Raw genomic sequence first — 23,772 nt, 5'->3', positions numbered from 1 at the left:
TAGATGAGCAACCATGATTGAGATCCGACTATCTTTTTCTGCTGCCTAAAGCCATTAACTTTCAAAAAACTAGATCGAAATGGGATTAAAGACAATTTTGGGTAAACTATCAGTACCCACAACCAAACCGGTAAGGAGAAAATCCTCCAAAACAACATTCAAGCGATTCAAGAACCAAAATGAATTAGATTTGTCGAGATCTTCATGGGATATGATGATATAAACAAAACGGTCGTCGATTAAGCTAAACAACACTAACTCCACTGCCAACATTATCAAGTTGCATAAAACAAAATTAAAAGCAAAACAAGGGGAACATCCAGACAATCCAAACAATCCATTGAACCCATGATTTTTGGGAACAAAGGAAGCGGTTCCTCCAAAGGGACAACCGAATGCCCACAAGTGAAATTCTGGGTCAGGTTTGTTATTAGCAAGATCCCAAATTCGAAATCGGACTAGATTGTTTTGTTCCCGAAAGATTGAGATGGTGCAATTGGCCAAATACGACGAAGAAAAGCTCTCAATCGTTCTCGTCACCGAAACTATTCTTTGTGAAGCTTACCCCATCGCCATCGCCAATATCCATAACCTCGTGCTGCTGCTGAACCACTCTAAAATGTTTCTCTTCTTCTTTTCATCCTTTTCTTCGTTTTCTTCTTCTTCTCTGCTTCTTTTTTCTTTTACTGCCCAGCCCAGCCAGGGTTTTAAATTAGGTTCATTTACATAGTGGGATAACAGGTCAGCTTTCCATGATGTCTGTAAATGGTTAGTATGACTGATTTGTTGGTTTTTGAAAGTTGAGTGACTGAATTGAAAATTGAATGATTTTTTTGTCATTGATGTCAAAGTTAAGTGATTGTTTGTAATGGCCTAAATTCAAGGTTACCGGAACGGTGGTTTCGTAACCAAAAATCCAATTTAAAGAGAAATTTATTTTAATATTTTTGCATGAATATTGATATGATAGGAAAATCGTATGAAAATATCAATAGAAAAATTTTACCGATTTAGTGGTTAGTTAGAAAAAGAAATTATTGAAGAAATTGGGTAGAAACAATGTATTGAGACATCGATCTCGTAAAACCAAGTCAAAAATATTTTTATAAACATTTATGAAGTCTTATTAATATGATATTAAAATTTCGTTAGAAAATTTCTACGTTTGGGTAGTTAATTAAGTGAAAAGGACTAAATTAAAAATGGTGTAAAAGTTACTAGAAGGATTAAATAGCTCAATTGTTAAATGATGAGAGAATAAATTGCAAATAAGCCCAAAAGGAGATATTTTGGGCAGCATAAGCTGAGAAAAATCAGGAGAATTGGTGAAATAAGGGCAAAATGGGAAAATAACAAAATTTACTAAAATAAAAATGGGACCAACTTGTAATATCTACAATTCTCTTCATATTTTCTTCATTTTCATCAGCCAAAAACATCCTAAGGGTTTATTCAAGCTGGAATTTCATAATTTTTGCACCAAGTGAGTTAATCCTTGTCTTTTTCTTGTAATTTTTGTGTTTCTAAGACTTTTACAACTAGGTCCTATTACTAAATTCATTAGTTTTTGATTTTATGAATGAAATTGAAAGTTTCTATGAATATATGCTGGAATTTTATGATGAAATAGCATGAAATTGAAGCTGTAATTTGTTTATGAGATGATTTTATTAGGTAATTTCAATAGAAATTGATTTGTAGGACCTAATTGTGAAAAAGTTTGGAATTAAAGTCTAGTGCTAAAATTCTGATTTCCAAAGGTTATAAAGTAGTTTAAAGTGATGGAATAAAGTGTTAATTGAGAAAAATCAGCTCAATTGAAAGGTTAATTGAGCAGGAATGAAATTATCATTTATTGAAAGCTTAGGGGAAAAATGGTAATTAACATCATGCACTAAAACAGTTTGGACAGCAGCAGTAGGTTAACTTTTAAAAATCACCATAAATTGTGTAAATTGAATTAGAGGATGAAAAAAATATAGAAATAAATATTATATAGTCTAGTTTCTTATAAAAGAAACGGTGTAAGTAATAGAATTCTAAATTATGAGATATAATACGTTTTGCGAGACAAGGTTAGAATGATTTCGGGTTCCCCTGTTCTGATTTTGGAAAATCATAAAAAATTTGAGAAAAGCAATTAGGGGCTTAAATTTATATGTTTAAAATCCTTAATAAGCCTATTTTCAAAAGGAATAAACGAGAACATCATCCGAATCCTGTACAAGGAGATAATTAATTTTTAGTGAAGAAGGGTCAAAACTGTTAGGTAGCAGAACAGGGATGACTTTAAAGAATAAAATGTACTTATTGGCTAAACCAAAAATTCTAAAAATTTTATGGTAAGAATATATGTGAGTATAGTTTTGGGGAAAATTATCAGATCTTAATTGGGAGTTCCGTAACTCAAGATATAAATAATTTAGTGACTGTGACTCAACGAGATAGCTCTGAATGAACTATAAATAATAATGGAATTATAGAGAATGTTACATATGAACATGAAATGTATTAGATTAATGATTAAATTTATTTATTTAGATCCAGAAAATTAAAATATGAAGCTAGATCGAGGAAAAGAAAAAGTTCGAGATTAGTAGATTTTTGTTTACGAACAAGTATCGAGGTAAGTTCGTGTAACTTGAATTATATTCTTAAATGCTTGAAATATTTGTTATTGATGTGAATATGATTTGAATGTTCATTGTATGAAAATTGATGAAACATTGATATATTTGATAAAAAGGGGAAGAAATCTCGGTTGAATGGAATGAAAATTCGATGGATCTTTGAAAAGGAATTGACGGTAAAAAGGATCTAGCTCAGACGGGTGATCCTATTTTGATATAGTCCTCTCAAAGAATATGTGGAAAATGGATTTAGCCCGGACAGGTAATCCGAATTAGGGTCTGAATTTAGCCTGGACTGGTAATTCAGATTCAAGCTCATTAGAGTAATTGTCATTGCAGGGGATTTAGCCTGGATTGGTAATCCCGCTGTAAGGATGAGATTCGCGGGAGTGTGCTCTCTGAAATGGAAATGTGCGCACATGAAAATGAATTGACGGACCCAGATTTGTACACTTAGGTGTACCCTTGAAAATCCATCGAAATTCCAATTAGTTCAACGGGATAAATATGGAAAAATAACAAGGGAATGAAAATCATGGAATTGATGAGCTCATCAATCATGGTATATATATTATTGATACATGGAAATTATTGAACTAACTTGAATGTTGAGTTTGTGCATGTTAAGGGAATAATGCATTGAATGGATGTATGAATGTTTATTGCATTGTATTGAAAATATTAGGTAAGTATAATTCTTGTTACATGAGCTTACTAAGCACAAAGTGCTTACCCTGTTTCCTTTTCCCCTGTGTTGTAGTGTTAAGAGCTCGGAGGTCAGATTTGGCCGGAGACGCATCACACTATCAACCTCAAGATCTCGATATATAAAGAAACTTTATTTTGGAAATCAATGGCATGTATAAGCTAGTAAAGTAAATGTTAATGTGAAATGAATGTATGGTTAGCCATTGGTATGGCTAACAAATTTTGGTTTTGGTATGTGATGAGGTTATCTTATGAATATGTTAAATCTATCTTGAAAATATGTTGAAATGGATTGGTTGTGTTGGATTGGTCTCAGTTTAAAAATGCAGAGAAGATTAGATATTTATAAAGGGGTTATATTGAGTTCATATAAAAAAAACTTTGGGATTTTGCGAAAAAATTCTTATGGTTTCGATTTAATCCTGGTTTGGTCCCGATGTATGTTTTGGGCTTCGGAGGCTCATCCAAGGGACATCATGACATGTTTCGATAAATGAATAGTATTTAACTCGTAATAATGAAAAATTTATTCGGTAAAATTTGGTAATGCCTCATACCCTATTTCGGCGACGAATACGGGTAGGGGGTATTACATTGTTGGTGTATTTTACCCTTCTTTATATTATAGAGGAATATATTCAATTGATGGAACCAAATGAAGGGAATATTTCAAATTTGGGTATTAATATCTTATGCAAATACTCTTATAAATAAAACTTGTTAAGGAGAAATATAGTGAAGAAATGGAAAGGCGAAAAGGAACCATTTGTGTGATGGGGAGGTACAGGGTTCATAGCTTCATGGACCAGTGATTCCTACTTTTGTGGTTGGTCCTTTCATCCCCTCACCATTGGGTCTAGTATTACGTACAAGCAACTTGTTGTCCCCAATTGATGATCACAAAGTTTTTATTTTATTTTTTATCAATTATTCAAAATGTTATATGTTATTATTTGTTGAAAAATATTATATAGTAGATATGATTATGAAAATGCAAAATATTTTCTTGCACCATATTGTGAGGTACGTTATAATTTGAAAGAATAGAACTAGACACTAGCACCAAATACAACTTACAAACTTTTTAATTTGAGATATTCAAAACTTCGAAGTGTGGATGAGAAATGTTAAGATTTCTCATAGTAACACCACCACCTCAATATAGTATAAAAAAAAAGTAAGGTTGGATCATGCTAGCATGTTGCATACTTCATAACTTTATTTGTAGGTGAAATTGGGATGATTTATACTTTAAAGGGTACATAGAAGAAGAAAATCTTGATAATGTTAATGACACAAATTCCAATTCCCATGAGGAAGAAATTGAGGACCAGTGAGTAATGATAAGGAGTACATGTTAAATGTTAGAGAGAGAATAACTCAACAAATATGAAATGTTAGAGCAATTAGATAAAATTGCACATGATGTTGATTTTTAATGTTATTTTTTTAGTAATCGTATTGTCGATTATTTTCTTGAATTAACATTTCTTTTATAAAAACAGGCTGATTTTTACTACCCACGGCTCAAGGAAAAGAAGCTGAGAAGCCTCCAAACACAACACCCAACAAGAAAACGACAAAACCAAAGCAACAAAATAGCTGTCCAGCATAAAGCAATTACAAACCTAGGGAGTATCGACCAAAGAAACAGAAAAAAAGAAATAATAAAACGCATGAGCCAGCAACCAGCGTCTCTTCATAACCCATAATTAGCCAGAAAGCTCTCCTCAAAATCTGCAACGAAGACAAGCAAAAGGAGAAAGCAAGACTTTGAAAACAATTGGAAAATCAATGAACCTTCTCCAAATTCAAAGCAAAACTGCATAAACCTTAGACCCTCTGATCCCAAGCCAAATAGTCCTTCATCACCACCATCTGCACCGAATCAAGTACACCATTAACCCAGCTCCCACATACCCCTCTTCTCCGACCTTCCAACGCCAGAACATGAGCTGCCTCATTAACCGCACGAGACACAAAACTGTAAGTTACCTCATCAAAAAGCATATCCAACTGATGAATATGATAAGTAATCGGTCTGAGAATCGATTTATCTGCCTCCTTTTTTCTGATATTTTTGATGACAGAAAGAGAATCACCTTTCATAGCCAGCCACTGAAAGCACATCTTACTCGCGAAGATTAAAGCCCGTTCACAAGCTCGTGCCTCTGCCACAAATTCAAAGAGATAAGTTTCTACCCCAACAACTTCTCCTTTGTAATTTCTAGCTAAAACTGCTGTTGTAGCAAGTTTCCTTTCATGAATGAAAGACACATCAAAATTAATCTTAATGATTCCAAAGTCAGGAGGCCTCCAAAGCTCCTTAACCAAAGATCCAGTAAAAGGACAGAGGTTCTCATGAAATAAAAAAAGATCTTGTTCATATCCTTGAATAAACCCCAATAATTTTTGCCTCAAAAATTTTACCCCTTCATGCACCAATTTATTTTTATGAAACCAAAGACCCTATAAAGAAATAGCAATGAGTCATTTATGTCGGTCATTTGCTTCAATAAATGTTCTAACAAAACTAATTTTGTGAACCAGCGAATCTTCAAAAAAAGGAGTTCGAACTTACAACGAAGCCCACACATCCTGCAGAACACCACAAGACCACAATAGATGCTCAGAATTCTCTAGTTCTGCCTTACACAGTGGGCACGCCGCTTTCTCACACAAAGTTCTACGCGTCAGATTTCCATAATGTGGCACCAAATTATTAACCATCCTCTAAACATGTATTTTAATTTTTGCAGGAATATTTAATAACCACAAATCTGTGTAGAAACTTTGGTAATCCTCAACATTAGAAGACATATTAGATTTGCTTTGTAAATATTCTGTAATAAGGACCTGATACCCGCTCTTAATAGTGTAATCCCCTGAACCTTCATACTTCCAAACCAACATGTCCTCCGGCCTACTTTTAGAAATAGGATGGAGAAGATTCTAGCTGCTGTATTATCATCAACTAAATTATGAACTAGTTCTCTGTTCCAGGTACAACCCTCATTCATAATTAACTGATTAACCGTTGTCCAATTAGACCGAATGTCCTGAACTGGAATTCAATTGTTCTCCCTTCCAAGTAACCAGGGATCATTCCATATATTGATGTGAGCACCATTCCCAACCGCCACACAATCCCTTCTCCGATCAACTCCTGAACACTGCAAATGCTTCTCCAGGTAAACGAAGGGTTAGAACTGACTTTTGCTGATAGAATATCTGAATAAGGGAAAAAACGGGCTTTTAAAACCTTAGCCAAAAGACAATAAGGTCGGGATAAAATATGCCAAACCTGTTTGGCTAACAAAGCCTTATTAAACAAAAACAAGTTTTTAAAGCCCATACCTCCAAGGCATTTTGACTTGTATAACATTTCCCAAGTGCTCTAATGAATGTCCTTTAAGGATTTATTATTCGTCCACCAGAACCTGTTCATAATGCCTTCAAGCTTTTGACATAACGTCTTTGGCAGAAAGAAGCATTGCGTAGCATAGATTGAGGTCGCCTGCAAAACTGATTTAATAAAGACTTCCTTACCCCCCATTGACAGATAGCACAAACTCCACCCCTCAACCCGTTTCCTGAACCAGTCCAAAAAATTAGCAGAAGCCCACTTTTTATTCCTACCCACCATCATAGGTAAGCCTAGGAACTTTTCGGGGTTAGATGCCAACCGAACTCCTAACAGATTGACGATATCCTTTTTAACGCTAAAATCTACATTCACTCTGAAATAGATAAGGGACTTATCAAAATTCACACGTTGTCCCAAAACCATCTCATACTCACGGATTACATCATGAACCACCCCAGCTCCATCACACGAGGCATCTCCAAATAAGATACAATCATCTGCAAAAAATAAATGATTAACAGAAAATTTCTCCCAACCAACAGGTGCTCCCACCATCCGTCCTTTATGTTTAGCCTCTTGAATAAGCGTAGAAAAACCCTCAGCACAAATCAAAAATAGATAGGGACTAAGAGGGTCTCCTTGTCGTAGCCCTCTTGAAGGAGAGAACCTTTTGCTATGATATCCATTAAGGCTAATCGAGTATGAAACAGAGCAAATGTATCGCATGATAAGAACAATCCAATCCATACAAAAACCCAAATGTTTCATCATCCCTGCCAAAAAGTCCCATTCGACACGATCATACGCTTTACTCATATCGAGTTTAAGCGCAAAATTACATTTCTTGCCGTTATTCTTCATTTTTAAAGAATAAAGGACCTCATAAGCAATCAGCACATTGTCCGAAATAAGTCTTCCTGGGATAAAAGCCCTTTGAGCTTTATTAATGCAATTCCCCAACATATGACTCATACGAATTGCCAAGACTTTTTCAATAATTTTGTAAATAACATTACAAAGGCTTATGAGTCTGAAATGAGACATATTTTTTGGCTTATCAATTTTAGGAATCAAAATAATGCGTGTTTTATTGAGATCTCCTAGTTCAGATTTTCCATTCAGAATAGATAAACAAAATTGAGAGACTTCCGACCCAATAATATGCTAGTACTTTTGAAAAAAAGATAACAGGAAACCCATCAACACCAGAGGCTTTCAAAGGTGCCATCAGTTTAACAGCATAGGCAATCTCCTCCTCAGTGAACTTCTTTAACAACCCATCATTCATGCTATCAGTAACCTTTTTCTCAACTAAACCAAATAAATGCTCATTCGAACCCATATCCGAAGCAGAAAAAAGGTTACCAAAATAATTAGAAGCAATCTGAACAAATTCCTCAGACGAATTGGCTCATCCCCCATTTTCATCTTGCAGCTCCGTAATTCTACCATAAAAATGGCGTTGCAGAGCAACCTTATGAAAAAAGCTGGTATTCTGATCACCATTCTTCAGCCAATTTACACGTGCACGTTGCTCCCAAAATAACTCTTCCTTATTACCTTCCAAATTAAGTCCTAATTGGACCTTCGTAATCTCAGCTAAAATCTCATCAGAAAGATCTTGATTATAAAGATTAGTCAATCTGTCTTCTAATTCAATCCTATTTCTCTTCCTCTCTACCAGTAGACTTGCTCCACTTGAGCAAATGATTTCCCAGTTCCTCTAACTTGCCCAATACACTTCCAAAATTATCATCCCACCACCTTTTCACCATCCCCTCAAAGGAACTATCTAAACACCATTTGCCCTCAAACCTAAAAGGCTTCACAAGACTGTCTTGATTGTTCCATACCACCCCCATAGTATCTAGGAGAAGGGGGTAATGGTCAAAAAAAGAATGAATCAAATGTTCAAGTCGATATCCAGGAAAGAGATTCACCCAACTCAAGGTAGCGACTCCACGATCCAACCGTTCCCTTATATTCGTAAATACAAATCCTCCTCGTTCCCATGTGAACCACCAGTCAACAAAGCCTAAATCCGTAAGACTGCAATCATCTAATGCCTCACGAAATTCCCTCATCTGCCTATCTGATCAGAGGCGACCACTTTTCTTCTCAAAAAAATTCAGAATCTCATTAAAGTCACCCAAGACAACCCAAGGGGTAGATTGATCATGATTTAACTATCGAAGCAGGTTTCACGAAGCGCTTCTACTCCTTTCATCCAGATTCCCATAGAACCCCGTTAACCTCCAGATCTCGCCACATTCATTATCATGAACTTCAACATCAATATGAAACGAGGAAAAACTTTTAAGCTGAACTAATGTATTCCCTCTCCAGCCCAACTATAAACCACCTCTTGTGCCTATTGCCCCAACGTCGATTCCATTCTCAAACCCACACTTCAACCTTACCAACTCTATTTTTTTTAGCTTAATTTTGTCTCTATAAGAAACAAAATACAAGGATTAATGGCTCTTAACTTATTCTTGAGCCTTTTAACTGTTCGTGATCTCCCCAAACCACGAACATTCCAACTTAGTATTTTCATTGAGCCCAGCTGCTCTGATCACCAGAGCTAGCCGATACATCCATTGAGCCTAATCCAGCAATAGCATCCAAAAGAACACGTGGGCCCTCCACAATTCTCTGTCTCTTTTTTACCTTTCAACAAAGCAATTGGGCCATCCTCCTTATCCAAGACCAAGTCCATAGGGCCATACACTAATCCATCAGCTACCAACGCATCGTTACCCCCATCACACCCCTTAATTTGTCTATTATTACTATGATACTGGACAGATCCCAAAAGGATTAGATTGGGATTTGAATTTTGATTCCCAACAATTCCCCTGAAATTACGCCCTAAATCTTTCCCCCCATTTATCGAAATACCATGATTGAAACTTACCAAGTTTTCTGTAACACACGGTGACCCATCTGCTGCTCGTAACCACCTGCTCACTGCCATATTCCGACGCCTCACCACCGCACGCAGCGATAAATCCCAGCCAAATACTATTTTAGATGGTTCAAATTGTAGCCGAAAAGGACAATAACTCTCCCCATGCCCTAATTTTCCACAGATAAAATAGAACAGACTAAGCTTCTCATATTTAAACCTAGCATAAACAATCATAGACTTCCCGATCAAGACTTTCTTCTTATATTTCAATGGGGCAGTAACGTCCAGACAAACACAAATACGTAAAAATTTCTGAATACCCAATGACGGTATGGAAGTATCATACTCAATAAATTTACTGCAGAAATCACCAAATTGTTTTGCCATCGATTCAGTCATCAGCCCTGGAGGTAATTCATGGACTTGAATCCAAAACTCGGTAAATTTTAACTCCAACGCTGCCGGATTTTCCCCACCAGGAATTTTTTGGAGTATAAGTAAATGGTTATTGAAAAACCATGGTTTTCCTACGACTACCCTTTCAATGTCAACCTTATTAAAAAATTGAAAAATATACCGTTTCTCCCCTAACTCCGTAATACAAATCCCCCCGATAGGATGCCAGAAATCCGCCATTGTATTATGCAAGGAAGGAAAATGAACAACGCTATCTGTTAGACAGCGACCCACCAGATAGAATTGATAAGCACCATTCATCTCTCCTTCGTCCTCTTGGATCGCTTCCTCCTCCCCATCTAATAACCTCAAATTTGTCAGTGCATCTTCCATCGAAAACACAGAAACTGTCAAAACAAAACCAGACTGAAAGAACCCGTGCCAATCGGTAGAGAGAGAAACGTGCCAAACGGCAGACTCTAAAACTAAAGGTAAGATTTTTTAAACTCCTAACACGCCCTCAAAGTTTTTCAACACTTGAATTTTTAGAGAGCAAAATTGTTTTGAATTAACATATTTAATACAATGATATAATTTTAATTTTTGTTACTTATTAAGATTTTTTTTCTTCAAACATTATTGTTAACTTTTTTAATAATTAATACTTTAAAAAAGTTAAATTATGTAACTTGTAATTGCAATTTTTACTATCAAACACAACATGGAGAACTATCATGTAACTTACAAGAGGATGTAATTACTATAATAATATTTACATTTTCATCCAGTTACTCTATAGTTTCTAAATATACCCTAAAATTATTTTAAATTTTCACTATTTCACTCTATTCCTGTCACGAAAATACTGTTTTCGGTCATACTCAAGAGAGCACTCTTGAGAAGATTCTAAAGTTATAATTAAGATTACAACATTGACATAAATTTTAGGTTTTTTTTTTGTGTGTGTGATAAAATCCTAACTAAATTAAGCAACAAAAGCTAACATTCTCCTACCCTATCATTCCAACAATTTCATAAGAGCTACTCTAACATCATGTTTGGTTGGGTGTATTGGCATAGCCATTACACCCCTATTCCGTGGGCCCCACTTAATCCCACTTTAATCATTTGTTTGGTTCAGTGTATTGGCTAATACGGGTCTAATACATTACAGACCTAATCCCCAAAATCCATCGATTTCTAATCCCTCCCTTTTGCTCAGTTTAAGTGTTGCTTCAGTTTTATACCCTGTTTTACCCTCCCTCCCGATCGATCGATGCTTCCCCTTTCCTTCTTCTGTTTCTTCCTTCTAGCTTGCGGTTTCTACAGATTTGCTCCCTCCCGATCGACGCTTCCCCTTTCCTTCTTCTGTTTTTTACAACACAATTTACGCTTGGCCTTCTCAACCTTTTCTTTTCTTTTTCTCTTTGTCACTCTTTCGCTTGTTCTCATTTGGTGGGTTTCCAAGTTTCCTGCAACTGAAAGGTAAACCAAGGTTTCTAATTCTCTTTTGCTCTCAAATTGTTTGCTTTCAAACTTCTTTCTTGGTTTAGCAATCGTTTTATATCAAACATATAATTTCTCTTTTCAATATTCGATATGTAGATTAGGTTGTCGTTTAGTAAAGTTCACTTCATGATTTGTGTCTAATTTTTTATTTTGAGTTTGAACCTTTGAGTTTTCAATACTGCCTAATTTTTTTATTTCGGTGAGAATTTTCGGTCGGGGTACTGGTATTTTCTACTGGTTTAAACATAATTACAGTGAGAACAACTTCAGTTTAAGGTTCTATAAGATAATAAGAAGCCCAATTATTTGGATACTGAAAGAATACATGAAACCGTAATATACATGGTTTTTTTCTGGATGGAATTTTCATAGCTTTTTGAGCTGGCATATATTGAATAAAAAGGTTCTTTTCTGGCTGTGCTATGTCTATTTATTAGTTTAATGATCAGTCATTGTGAAAGTGAGCCACTGCATTTAACATGTTTCAAAAAAAAAGAGAACAGGTTGAGGTAGTTATCATGACTGAACCTTTTGTGCATGCATATTTATGAGATTTTGATGTGCTGATTTCTTTCTACATGCATCTCTACACCTAGTTGATTATAACTTCTCTGCGAAAATTTTGTCACCATTTTGGTTGCCTAGATCTTTATCCTTTTACTAGTATAAGTTATCTTCTACCTAAGTTGCTTAATAGAATTGTTCATGCTTCTTTTAGTGAGTCCCAGTTACTTCTCTTTTAGAGTTTGATTTAATAGCAGGGCAGCAATTTCCACTGCTAGTTATATTTTGTTTGGTTCCTTTTTCATGTCTATGGTTATGGTTCCTGTTGTTGTTGCATTTGTTTTTATTTCACTGAATATATGTTTTGAGAGGAATTAGAGTCCCTGAATCGAATATCCTTATGCTGCTTAACCGTCATCCTCGAATATTTTTGTATAATTCGGTTCAGCTTAAGGAGATTGTGGAGGAAGTCAAAGGAATGGAAATTAATTAGAAGTGAGATAGCATAGGCTGCAGCATTAGTATTTTGTAGGATGTGCCATGTTGCCCTTGAAGACCAAAGGAATTACTTTTTGCACATTCATGTCTCGTTGTGTTGTTTCAGTTTATTATTTTGGTCTAAAACTTCTTGTAGTTGGAATTTGTCAATGCAAGCAGCCATGTTTTTGTAGCTGTATTCCTTTCTTCCATTGATGAAGCTTAAGCTCAACATTTTTCTTGACTTACTGTTAATTTAAGTCTCATTGGTTTGAAGTGCAATAGTGTAATGAGTTTCATTGGCTGCCTTGTTAGTGTCTTTTGTTTTTTCTGCATGTAAGTAGATTCGAATCACTGTCTTTGATACAAGTTGAAGCTAGAGTTTAGCTTTGCTGGTTCATACAGTCACCTTTACAAGATGGTGTCCAATATAAATCAATGAAACACTTTTCATATGATACATAATGAAATTTTATTGCGCCTGGTGTATCTGACCACTGTTGTTCCAGTATATTGATGTTCTATATGAAATTTTGTAGGTATTGGACTGTTAGCTATCGATTTGCTCCAGACATAAATCGTTGGCAAATTGAAGCTCTAGTTGCAATTCAAGAGGTTTGGTAACTTATCCAATCTTCTAAACTTGTAAGACTTCAAAATCAAATACAGAGAAACACAGTAAAACTGTTAGCATACATGCTGATTTTTTGCATTGAGTTTTAATTTTTTTTGGAAATTATTTTATTTTTCAGTCTTTTAGCTATATATTTTCTATTTGGTAAAGTAAATAAGAATTTGTGCTTACAAGTATTTTTTTAATTTTAGCTACTTGAATCATTATAATTTGGGTAAGTGTTAAAACAATTGCTATTATTGTTAATTCTAGAAAGATTTGATATTGAATTGCATAAGCAATTGCTGTTATTTTTCTTGGATTTGTTTAAACAAATATTTTTGTCTCACAATTTATGCCAACAAGTATATACAACAAGTCTATTTAACAAGTCCTTCCAAACACATTTTTATTGGTATTAAAGCCTAATAACAAAAGCTTTTGGTGTGATTTTCTATTTGGTGAGTTAAAATGAATTTTATGAAGGAAGGTAGCTCAACTTCAAAACTACTTCTTTTGGACAGAATAAACTATGCCTATTGGAAGATTGAGATGTGAACATTCATCAAGTCTATTGATAAAAGAGCTTGAAAATCATCTATTTAACTAGATGAGAGCCTCCTAAAACAACAAGCTTATATGGGTCACATATTGTAAAATCAAAAGCACAATGTATCACTAAAGAAGATAATATTGTAAACTTGACATTCATACGAAATTGTAAGGTGATTACTTAGATGCGTTAGATATAATACAATGAATAAATTGTAAGGTGATTAAAATTGAAGGAATAAATTAGAAACATTTTATTAAAAATAAAACTAAATAAATGTGTATATTCATATACAACGCATTAATTAAAAATATTTTTAAATAATTAAAATTAAAAATATTATTTTAATAATATTACATATATATCGACTTTTGAACCATTATAAATTAAACCCAATCCAATCATGAGTAAATAAAATAAAAATTTGATCATTAGATATAATCAAGTAAACAACTTGATTAAAAAAAATATTCAATATATTAAAATTGGATCATTAGATATAATCAAGTAAACAACTTGATTAAAAAACAAATATTCATTATTATTATGGTTGATTAAAAAACAACTTGATTAAAAAACAAGTATTTGGTAACATTGTTGATTAAAAAACAAATATTCATTGTTAATGTTAATGTTAAAGTTCTATTTTTTGCTTCGTTAAGATTCTAAATTTGTATTGTTCATTTTTCTTTGATAATGTGATAGTGCTTCCTATTGAAGCGGCTTGTTTGATTGCTTCCTCCACCCACAGTTGATTGTCTTCTTTTCACACAATCACTGTAAGTTCTTTGGCAATTAAATTATTTAATTTTATTTTACTGTTATTGAAATTATGATTGGAGAAATGTGACCCTTTTACTGTGATTTGACAATATGGAACACATTAATATATTACAGTAATGGCTCGTCTGCCTTTAATTGCACAAAGTGTGAGGCGTAAAAGAATTGGTATTGCATTGACAATATGGTTGGAAATCTGTAGAATTGCGATTTGGTTTTTATTTAGAATGGGTGCCAGCCTTAGCCTACATACTTATAGACCAAGTATTAGGTCCTATACCTTAGATTTTTATACAAAACGGGATTATGTGAAAAGGCTTCGATATGCTAGTGACGAGACCTTTATTGAATAAATTAAGATGAATAGAACTGCCTTTTTTAAACTATGTGAGATGTTAGAATCATTAGGGGGATTGAAGTCATCAAGAAACATGCTTGTTGATGAGCAAGTGGCAATGTTTTTACATATCATCTCCCATCACCTGAAAAATCGAGTTATCAAGCATCACTTTAGAAGGTTCGGGGAAACTGTTAGCAGAGCATTTCATAGTGTTTTAAATGCTGTCATACGCTTACAAGATATGTTATTTAAAAAGACGGAGCCAATTTCAGCTGATTCTTCTGACACAAGGTGGAAATGGTTTAAGGTATTGGACTGAGTTTTATATATAGCTTGTACAACATTTAGTTGATTTAGATTTAAATTAGTATTCTAACTCAAGGTTTTATATCATATGATATAGAATTGCTTAGGTGCTCTTGATAGAACCCACATCAAGATTAGGGTTCTAACAGTTGATAAACCTAGATATCGAACACGAAAAGGTGACATAGCAACAAATATGCTAGGTGTTTCTACACCTGATATGCAATTTGTTTATGTTCTTCTTGGTTGGGAAGGTTTAGTTGCTGATGGACGGGTTCTTCGAGATGCTATTAGTAGAAGACATGGACTAAAAGTTCCTCATGGTAAAGTGGATAGTTAGAGGATTTTGAATTATTCATTAAGATCAAACTTTTTGTGCTGAATTAATCATTTAAAAAAATTATTTTATAGGTTGTTATTATCTAGTTAATGCTGGATACACAAATTGTGAGGGATTTCTTGCACCTTTTAGAGGACAACGATATCATTTGAATGAGTGGCGTCAGGGTTATCAGCCAAGTTCTCCGCAAGAGTTTTTTAATATGAAACATGCCTCAGCACGTAATGTTATTGAAAGATGCTTTGAGTTATTAAAACTTAGATGGGGAATACTTAGGAGTCCATCATTCTATCGTGTAAGGGTGCACAATAGAATTATTATTGCATGTTGTTTGCTCCATAATTTTATCCGAACTCATATGAGTATTGATCCTATTGAAGCGGGGGTGGGAGAAGGATTACCTAGTAATGTGGTGGATGACGATGAACCGAATATCGTAAATATTCATCCATCGAATGCTTAGGCTACTTGGAGGATGGAACTAGCCAACCAAATGTTCAATGAATGACAAGCATCTAGAAATTAGTTTGTGAAACTTTTGCAGTGTTTGAATTGATTTTTGTAGTGTACTAAACTTGTTGAATTATAATTTAATTTCTTTTCATTCAACATGTGTTATAATTTTAAATTTTTATGGTATGGAGCTTTTGATTCATGATATTGAACTTAATTATAATTTTATAAAGTGTTCACCTTTTGATTCATGATATTAAAATAGTAATTAATATAATTTGTTTTTTTTTCTTAAGATAATTATGTCAGGTGTTCCAAAATCAAATGCTTCTTCTCAAGCTTCTCGAGGAACCAAAAGAAAATGGGTTCCAGAAGAAGATGTGGCATTGGTTTCCTGCATGGTGGACTTGCACAATGTTGGAACATTTAATGCTGATACCGGGTTCAAAGCCGGTTATTTAAACGAGTTGGAAAGAATGCTACAAAAGGGTTTACCAAATGCAATGTTGAAGGCGAAACCTAATATTGAATCGAGGATTAGGTTACTAAAAATAGAGTGGTCAATCATCTATGACATGCTTAATGGCCAAAACAATAGCGGTTTTAGTTGGGACGAGCATAGGCAGCTCGTTGTTGCTGAAGATGCGGTTTGGGACACCTATTTAAAGGTAAGATTATTTCAAGTCTTTATTATCTTATTTTTACCAAACTTATAACTAATATGATTTTCTTATTTTTTTAGAGTCACAAAGAAGCTGCTCAATTCAGACATCGTTCTTTCCCTTACTACGACCAGTTTACTGCCATATACGCAAGAGATCGAGCGACTGGGAAAGATGATCAAACAGCTGCTGATGTTCTTGAAGAAATAAATGCTGAGGGTGTACCTACTACATATATGGATGAAGAAAGAAACTCATTCTATGACTGCGAAGCTGATGTTTCTTTGGATGATATGGATGTTTCTACTACGGAGCCGCGACGAGATAGAGACCAAGGGGCTTCCTCATCTTCAAACAAGAGAAAGAAGAAATCTGATGCTCGTGATAATATGTCTTCTTCATTTGATGAGGCTGCCACTTTATTGGCCGAAAACATGCGGGTCATTGGCGATCAAATCAGTAGGAGTATTGCCTCCGATGTGGTAGTTCAGCAGAAGTCAGAAGAATTCCAGATCATCCAAAAGAAAGCTACAAATTTATATTCAACCTTATGGGAAATTGAAGGTTTAACCGACGATGAGCGGTATCGAGCTTTGAGTAAAATTCCAGATCATCCAACTTAAATGCTCGTTTTCTTTAGTTTACCTTCTGCTGCGCGATTGGAATGGGTCAGAAGATTTCTTTCTGACCATTAAAAATCAATGTTCAAACTTTTTGATGTTGTAAAACTATATAACATATGGATTATGATGTAGAATTTCATTTTCATCTAATATTTTCTTAATATAAGTTAATTATATTTATGCAGAATATAATTCTCAAGTTATATTATGAGTTTAGTAAATTCATATAAGAACATTTTATTATTAAGAATTTTATGAAATTATATATCATTATTAAATTATATTTAATATTAATTATTTTAAATTATATAAATTCATATAAGAAAATTTATTATCAAGAATTTTATGAAATTATATATCATTATTAAATTATATTTAATATTAATTATTTTAAATTATATAAATTCATATAAGAAAATTTATTATCAAGAATTTTATGAAATTATATATCATTATTAAATTATATTTAATATTAATTATTTTAAATTATATAAATTCATATAAGAAAATTTATTATCAAGAATTTTATGAAATTATATATTATTATTAAATTATATGAAATAATAATTATTTTAAATTATACAAATTCATATAAGAAAATTTATTAGTTATAATTATTTTAAATTTTATTAAATCATATATTTTAATTAAAACATATTTAATATTAATTATTTCAAATTATATTTTATAGTATCATATATTATGATTTTAGTAAATTCATATAAGAATATTGATTATTAAGAATTTTATTAAATTATATATTTTAATTAAAATATATTTAATAATAATTATGTTAAATTATCTTTTATAGTATCATATATTATGATTTGAGTAAATTCATATAAGAATATTAGTTATTAAGAATTTTTTTATATTATATATTTTAATTATAATATATTTAATAATAATTATGTTAAATTATAGTTTATAGTATCATATATTATGGTTTGAGTAAATTCATATAAGAATATTGATTATTAAGTATTTTATTAAATTATATATTTTAATTATAATATATTTAATAATAATTATGTTTAAATATGATTAAATTATTTATTATTGATATTAATAATCTTATTAAAATTTAAATAACAAATAACAAGAATCATTTACCCAAACAAATTTATGCTAAGGGTATTCTAGTCATTTTAGTTTTTTCTATTATGCTATTACACCTCTATTCCATTCAACCAAACACAAGAATACTATTACGCCTCTATTCTATTACATTCAACCAAACAATTGATTTGCTATTACGCCTATATTCCAATACAGCGAACCAAACGTGCTGTAATTCTAATCTACGATCACTAGATAGGTCCCGATTAACGCTACTATGTACTATTTTGCCTAGCTTACCTACACCTTAATAATTTCCGCCGTGTTCCAAGATACTCCTTGAAATATAAAAACAAAAAAAACAAAAAAAAAATCTATTCTTCCGCATATGCCAAGTTACCATACTAAAAAACGTTTGCCAAGGAATCCTATCCTCGGTAACCATCTAAAATTTCCCAGATTTTAGTTTTAATTGCATCTGATTGCTAAAATGTGAAGAACCCTGTTCAAATTTAGGTTCATATTTTGCAATACCAACAGAAAACAATAAATTTCACCAACCATAAAGAGTAATGATTTTCAGTACCGTAAGCATGCAAAATACTGAAGTCCTTCCACACGCATTAACCAATTCAGGGTCAAAATATACGTTTCTCCAACATTGGCAGTGAACTTTCAGGAAAAAAGCAAAACCATTGTGGAAAATGCAATTTGTCAGTAAGAATAAGATGTTGATGGAGATATTTCAATGAATACTCATCCTTGCTTTAAACTGACACCATTTCTCCAACATTGGCAGTGAACTTTCAGGAAAAAAGCAAAACCATTGTGGAAAATGCAATTTGTCAGTAAGAATAAGATGTTGATGGAGATATTTCAATGAATACTCATCCTTGCTTTAAACTGACACCACACGGGTGGTTGCACATCGAAAATGACAGACAACAGAGTCATCCAAGAATTTTTGTAAATATCGAGGAAAAGCTCAAGATTATATATATGTTAATGTAAAGCCGTTTCTTAATTATATTTTTTATGCAAAATACTCTAATAGAGTAGAGAGAAATGGAAGGAGATAAAGGAACAGTGTGTGTGACTGGAGGTACTGGGTTCGTAGCTTCATGGCTCATCAAGAGCCTTCTTCAGGAGGGTTATGCTGTTCGCACCACTGTTAGGGCTGATCCAGGTAACACTACTTAATTTACTCAAAATAACAAGGAACACTTTTTCTTTTGAACCATCACAATTTATAAGCAAATCCATTTAAATATACAAATTTCAAAACATTAATACTTTGAGCAAATGTACATGATTTACCCCCACTTTCCTGTTGGAGCTTTGCAGAAAAAAATGAATCCGCACACCCCTCTTTTCTCTTCTTTTGATGGTTTGTGAATGTTTAGTTGTCTTTCTAAAGAGTGGTCTGACATGTGGCCAGAAAACAAAAGAGACCTTAGTTTTCTCACCAGTTTACCAGGAGCAGCCGAAAAGCTGAAAATCATGAGTGCAGATCTTAGTGATCCGGCGAGTTACAATGCAGCCATCGAGGGATGCAAGGGAGTATTTCATGTCGCAACTCCTGTCGATTTTGAAAACAAAGAATCTGAGGCAGTAACTGAGAGGTCAATAAGCGGAGCACTAGGCATCTTGAAGGCATGCTTGAAGTCGAAAACAGTGAAGAGAGTTGTGTATACTTCAAGTGCGTCCACTGTTATGTTCAACGGGCAGGATGTGGAGGTGGTGGATGAGAGTTTTTGGACTGATGTGGACTTCGTTAGGGAAAATTTAAGCCCATTCATGCGTTCTTACATGATTTCCAAGACATTGACAGAAAGGGCGGCCCTTGAATTTGGTACACAACATGGATTGGATGTGGTGACAGTGATTCCTAGTTTGGTTGTTGGTCCTTTCATATGCCCCAAGTTCCCTGGCTCAGTGCGCTCGTCATTGGCTCTGGTCCTAGGTACAAGCTTGCTAGTTCTTCCATCCCTATATAGACTTTTTAATTTGCTTCAAAGATTTCAACTGCAGCAATAACCTCATTTCTTGTTTAACTATCATTCTGAAGTCATTACTTTGATGATAATGATTGAAGATACACGGTTTTATACTGAGAAAGTGCAGTGCACTAAGACGAGGAAGCTGAATAATGTGTACAGGGAACCAATCTGAATATAGTCTCCTTCTGAATGCATCGATGGTGCATGTTGATGACTTGGCAAGGGCACATATATTCCTGCTTGAATATCCAGAAGCAAAAGGAAGATACAATTGTTCTTCCGACACCATAAGCCTTGAGAAGTTGTCTGAATTTCTTGGTGGCAAGTACCCAGAGTTCCCAATTCCATCACCAGAGTGAGTGCCTCTGCATCTTTCTCCCAACTTACATTATAAAACCATAAAAACCATGGAGTGACAGCAGAGTCATCCTCTAACTTGTTGTTGTGATTGCAGATCCTTGGGAGAAATCAAAGGTATGAAATGGCCTGGTGTGTCATCAAAGAAACTGTTGGACACAGGTTTCGATTTTAATTGTGGGGTGGAGGAAATGTTTGATGGAGCCATTCAGTGCTGCAAGGAAAGAGGATATCTCTAGTTACCCAAATTTACCATCTCTACTATGCAAATAATGCAGGGAGCAAGGGCCTGGAAGATGATTGGATCGAATCAGTTGAAAGAGGAATAAATTAGTTCCCTTGTCTCGATGATGCAATGCTATAATAATGTAATTCTAATTTTAAAAAAAACAAATCAATGTATGTTGTTGTTTTTAATGTCTCCAAACTAGTTTTTGTGAGGACAGGAACTGCACTATGTATGGTTTCCTCTGTATACAAATTGATGTTTCCGTCGCAGTGCGCAACTTTGATCCCTTATCCTCACTACTTTCTATTGTTGCTTCTTTTGTTCCTGTTTGTTTCCCTGGAATTTCAAATTTTATTCGATTTTTTTACTTATGCGTATTGTCAAATTTACTTTTTCGGCTGAGCAAATTCTGGTGGAGCCATTAAGTAAAAAACACCTCTTTACAAAATTAGAACATATTAAGTCAGCAATTGGCTATAGTTGATATGTGTAAAATGATAAATAAGGGCATGACTTATTTTATTGTTAGTCTTTATTGGGTGAAATTATTGAAATAAAACATTATTTCCAAAGAATTAAAACATCCATTATGGAAATTAATTAGTGAATATTTTTAAATTTTTCTTACTTATTTGCAAATATTAATATGGTGGAAATTGATAAATATTACTAGTGTCAATATAATTGTAAACTATATTTTTAGTGATAATTATGTCGTGTTCTTAGTACGTAAATTAGTGATTATTATGTCACATTCTAAATAAATTTGTCAAGTAACATATTTCAATTAATATAAAGTTGTATAAGAAATTATTTTACACAAGTAAATTGAAAATCAATTAAGAGTACATAAATATTCAAAGATGAATGGGCTCAATTGAAAATTTCCCGCGGCAATGTTGATTTTTGTATATTCACGGTGGTTTTTTTTTTGAGATTTACTATGGACTTTGAAGGTAAAAATAAAAATGAGAGAATTGAAGCTACTGATATCTTGACATCTCTATTAGGTTTGAGCGCATGTGGCAAATTGAGGTATTCTCAATCAGCTGTTGAAAAAAGTTGACCATCCCAAAGTTTTTTGTTTTGGAGATTTTAACTCAACAAGTTCTTGCAAACCTCTATTCACCAAACACTACAATTAGATTCACCAAACACTACAATTAAAGAATTTAATTATCCAATCCTTCATTTATGTCCAAATCAACTAAAAAGGCCCAAAATTATGTTTACCAAACACCCCTAAGTCTATACAATCTATACATTTTTTTCAGCCCACAATACTATATGTAAAAGGGTATCTATATTATTTAAAACAATGGTTAAATTTAAACTATGATCCTTTTACTTTTTCTTTGAGATTTTATAGTAATGATTAAATATTAGTTTTAATCCTTATACTAATATCAAAATTTAATCTTTATACTTTAATTTATTTATATAAATTGATATCTCAACTTTTATACTTACATGGCATGCATCTAAATCTTTTCTTTCCATTATAATTTGATATTTCTCCTATTGAATTACGTTATTTATGTTCTTAATTATATTATTTATACTTATATTTTATTTATTATTGATTTAGGGAATAACAGGAGAAAAATGTGCGTAAAGTTTATTTTTGGCAAGTTTTTGTGATTTGAATTTTCAACAAAACATAATTTTAGTATTTTGATCATAACTTGAGCTACAGACATACGTTTTGGTCCATAATATATTGATTCAAAGGAAATTGAAATATTTAGCTAAAGTTATTTCACGGATGAAACCCAAAAATGTCAGGAGGACATTCAAAAACTGCTTGGAAGTTTAACATGAAACTTGCCGAAAAATCTAGAAAAATTCTGCTTTACTTAATTAAGGGCACATTGTATTTTATCCATTATATTAATTTTATCCTATAAATAGACACTATTAGATTAAAACTGAGGGTAGAGTCATAGCCACTTTTAATTTCTTTTTGTTTTCTTTATTTTATAGGATTCTAAACCCTCTTTTCTAGTCAAAGATTTAATTGAAGCTTGATTTAATAAATTCCTGAGACTTATTTGCGTTTTAATTCTTCTTTGTTCTTTTCTATTCATGCATCTTCTATTTTAATTACAACTTTTCGGGCTTATTGAATATATGACTAGTGTTTGATAACTTAGAATGGCTGCCTTGTCAATTAGAATAGTTAAATCCGTAATGGTTTAATTTATTCTAATACTAGTGACGAATTGCATAATTTTTTTTGTCATGGTTTATGTTTATTTTGTGTGGATGTGCGATCTAGCTTAAATGAACCCCGTTGAGGTGAGTTTGTTGGTTAGAATTTGATCTCTTTCATTCTTAATGATTCATTCTTAATTATGTTGATAAGTAAAATCTTGGGAACTGAGTTATAGGGTTATTTATTAATTAGGGAAGTAATTTCAAACGAGTTGTCTCTTAATTATGGAACATGTAATGAGAGATTGGTTTTTTGACATTGGGTCGAGGGCGCATGCTTTGATGCAACCATCGTCCTCTAGTTCAAGTATGTCTCTTAAAGAAATTGTTGAATCACTTGCTGCTAACACACAACAATTTCAACAGGAGACGAGCGAGAATTCAAAATTTTCAACATGTTACGAGAAGTGGTATATGCGCTAATTATGGCCACCAATTGATTCATGTCCTATTGTAACAGCTTGTTTTCAGTGGTATCGAAAAAAGTGATTTCGGGACCACAATTCCACGAGTGAGTTGTTATTTTATTATTAATTTAATGTCTACAGGATTATATTAAGGTTGTATTAAAATTTCCTTTAGAAATTTTGAAATTTAAATGATTAATTAGGTAAAAAGGACTAATTCGTAAAGGTTGCAAAAGTGAGTATCTATTAGTTTAAAAGGGATAAATGGCTATAGAAAGGAAATCTAAAGGATCTCGATAGTAATTATACCATTCTTAAAGTTAGTGGACAATTA

At 33.1% G+C, this 23,772-nt stretch overlaps 3 protein-coding genes and 1 long non-coding RNA gene across 5 annotated transcripts; 2 read left to right on the top strand and 2 right to left on the bottom strand.

Annotated features, from left to right (window-relative positions):
* Positions 1 to 4,852: 4,852 nt before the first annotated feature.
* On the top strand, positions 4,853 to 6,344 carry LOC107956723 (uncharacterized). The gene is made up of 2 exons (XR_001700220.2): positions 4,853 to 5,324; positions 5,429 to 6,344. It is a non-coding gene; the product is annotated as an uncharacterized lncRNA (long non-coding RNA).
* Positions 6,345 to 8,116: 1,772 nt separating this feature from the next.
* Positions 8,117 to 8,789, bottom strand: LOC107956128 (uncharacterized). Its single transcript, XM_016891865.1, has 2 exons — positions 8,387 to 8,789; positions 8,117 to 8,304 (listed from the first exon to the last, which is right to left on the bottom strand). The coding sequence occupies exons 1-2, from the start codon at positions 8,787 to 8,789 to the stop codon at positions 8,117 to 8,119; spliced, it is 591 nt and encodes a 196-aa protein (XP_016747354.1).
* Positions 8,790 to 8,906: 117 nt separating this feature from the next.
* LOC107956129 (uncharacterized) lies at positions 8,907 to 10,405 on the bottom strand. Its single transcript, XM_016891866.1, has 2 exons — positions 9,376 to 10,405; positions 8,907 to 8,989 (listed from the first exon to the last, which is right to left on the bottom strand). The coding sequence occupies exons 1-2, from the start codon at positions 10,403 to 10,405 to the stop codon at positions 8,907 to 8,909; spliced, it is 1,113 nt and encodes a 370-aa protein (XP_016747355.1).
* An 8,262-nt stretch (positions 10,406 to 18,667) lies between these two features.
* Positions 18,668 to 21,086, top strand: LOC107954578 (vestitone reductase). Of its 2 annotated transcripts, none has more exons than XM_016890175.2 (4): positions 18,668 to 19,417; positions 19,670 to 20,194; positions 20,391 to 20,586; positions 20,686 to 21,086. In XM_016890175.2, the coding sequence occupies exons 1-4, from the start codon at positions 19,297 to 19,299 to the stop codon at positions 20,825 to 20,827; spliced, it is 984 nt and encodes a 327-aa protein (XP_016745664.2). In that variant the 5' UTR covers positions 18,668 to 19,296; the 3' UTR covers positions 20,828 to 21,086. The 2 variants fall into 2 exon arrangements, with proteins under 2 accessions (XP_016745664.2, XP_016745665.2); XM_016890176.2 differs by having other exon boundaries at positions 19,281 to 19,417; positions 19,576 to 20,194.
* The last annotated feature ends 2,686 nt before the right edge of the window (positions 21,087 to 23,772 follow it).

Source organism: Gossypium hirsutum, chromosome D07 (assembly GCF_007990345.1).
Source record: "Gossypium hirsutum isolate 1008001.06 chromosome D07, Gossypium_hirsutum_v2.1, whole genome shotgun sequence".
NCBI lineage: Eukaryota > Viridiplantae > Streptophyta > Magnoliopsida > Malvales > Malvaceae > Gossypium > Gossypium hirsutum.
Note: the sequence above shows the minus strand (reverse complement) of the source record. Positions and strands in the feature narration are given on the sequence as shown.

Coding starts and splice junctions, on each gene's coding strand:
- LOC107956128 (XM_016891865.1), bottom strand. CDS start 8,789: ATGAGGGAATTTCGTGAGGCATTAGATGATTGCAGTCTTACGGATTTA. Junction 8,305..8,386: donor CAAGTGGAGCAAGTCTACTG/GTAGAGAGGAAG, acceptor ATGAGATTTTAG/CTGAGATTACGAAGGTCCAA.
- LOC107956129 (XM_016891866.1), bottom strand. CDS start 10,405: ATGGAAGATGCACTGACAAATTTGAGGTTATTAGATGGGGAGGAGGAA. Junction 8,990..9,375: donor CCCAATTGCTTTGTTGAAAG/GTAAAAAAGAGA, acceptor TTGATGTTGAAG/TTCATGATAATGAATGTGGC.
- LOC107954578 (XM_016890175.2), top strand. CDS start 19,297: ATGGAAGGAGATAAAGGAACAGTGTGTGTGACTGGAGGTACTGGGTTC. Junction 20,195..20,390: donor GTCATTGGCTCTGGTCCTAG/GTACAAGCTTGC, acceptor TAATGTGTACAG/GGAACCAATCTGAATATAGT. Junction 20,587..20,685: donor TTCCCAATTCCATCACCAGA/GTGAGTGCCTCT, acceptor TTGTGATTGCAG/ATCCTTGGGAGAAATCAAAG.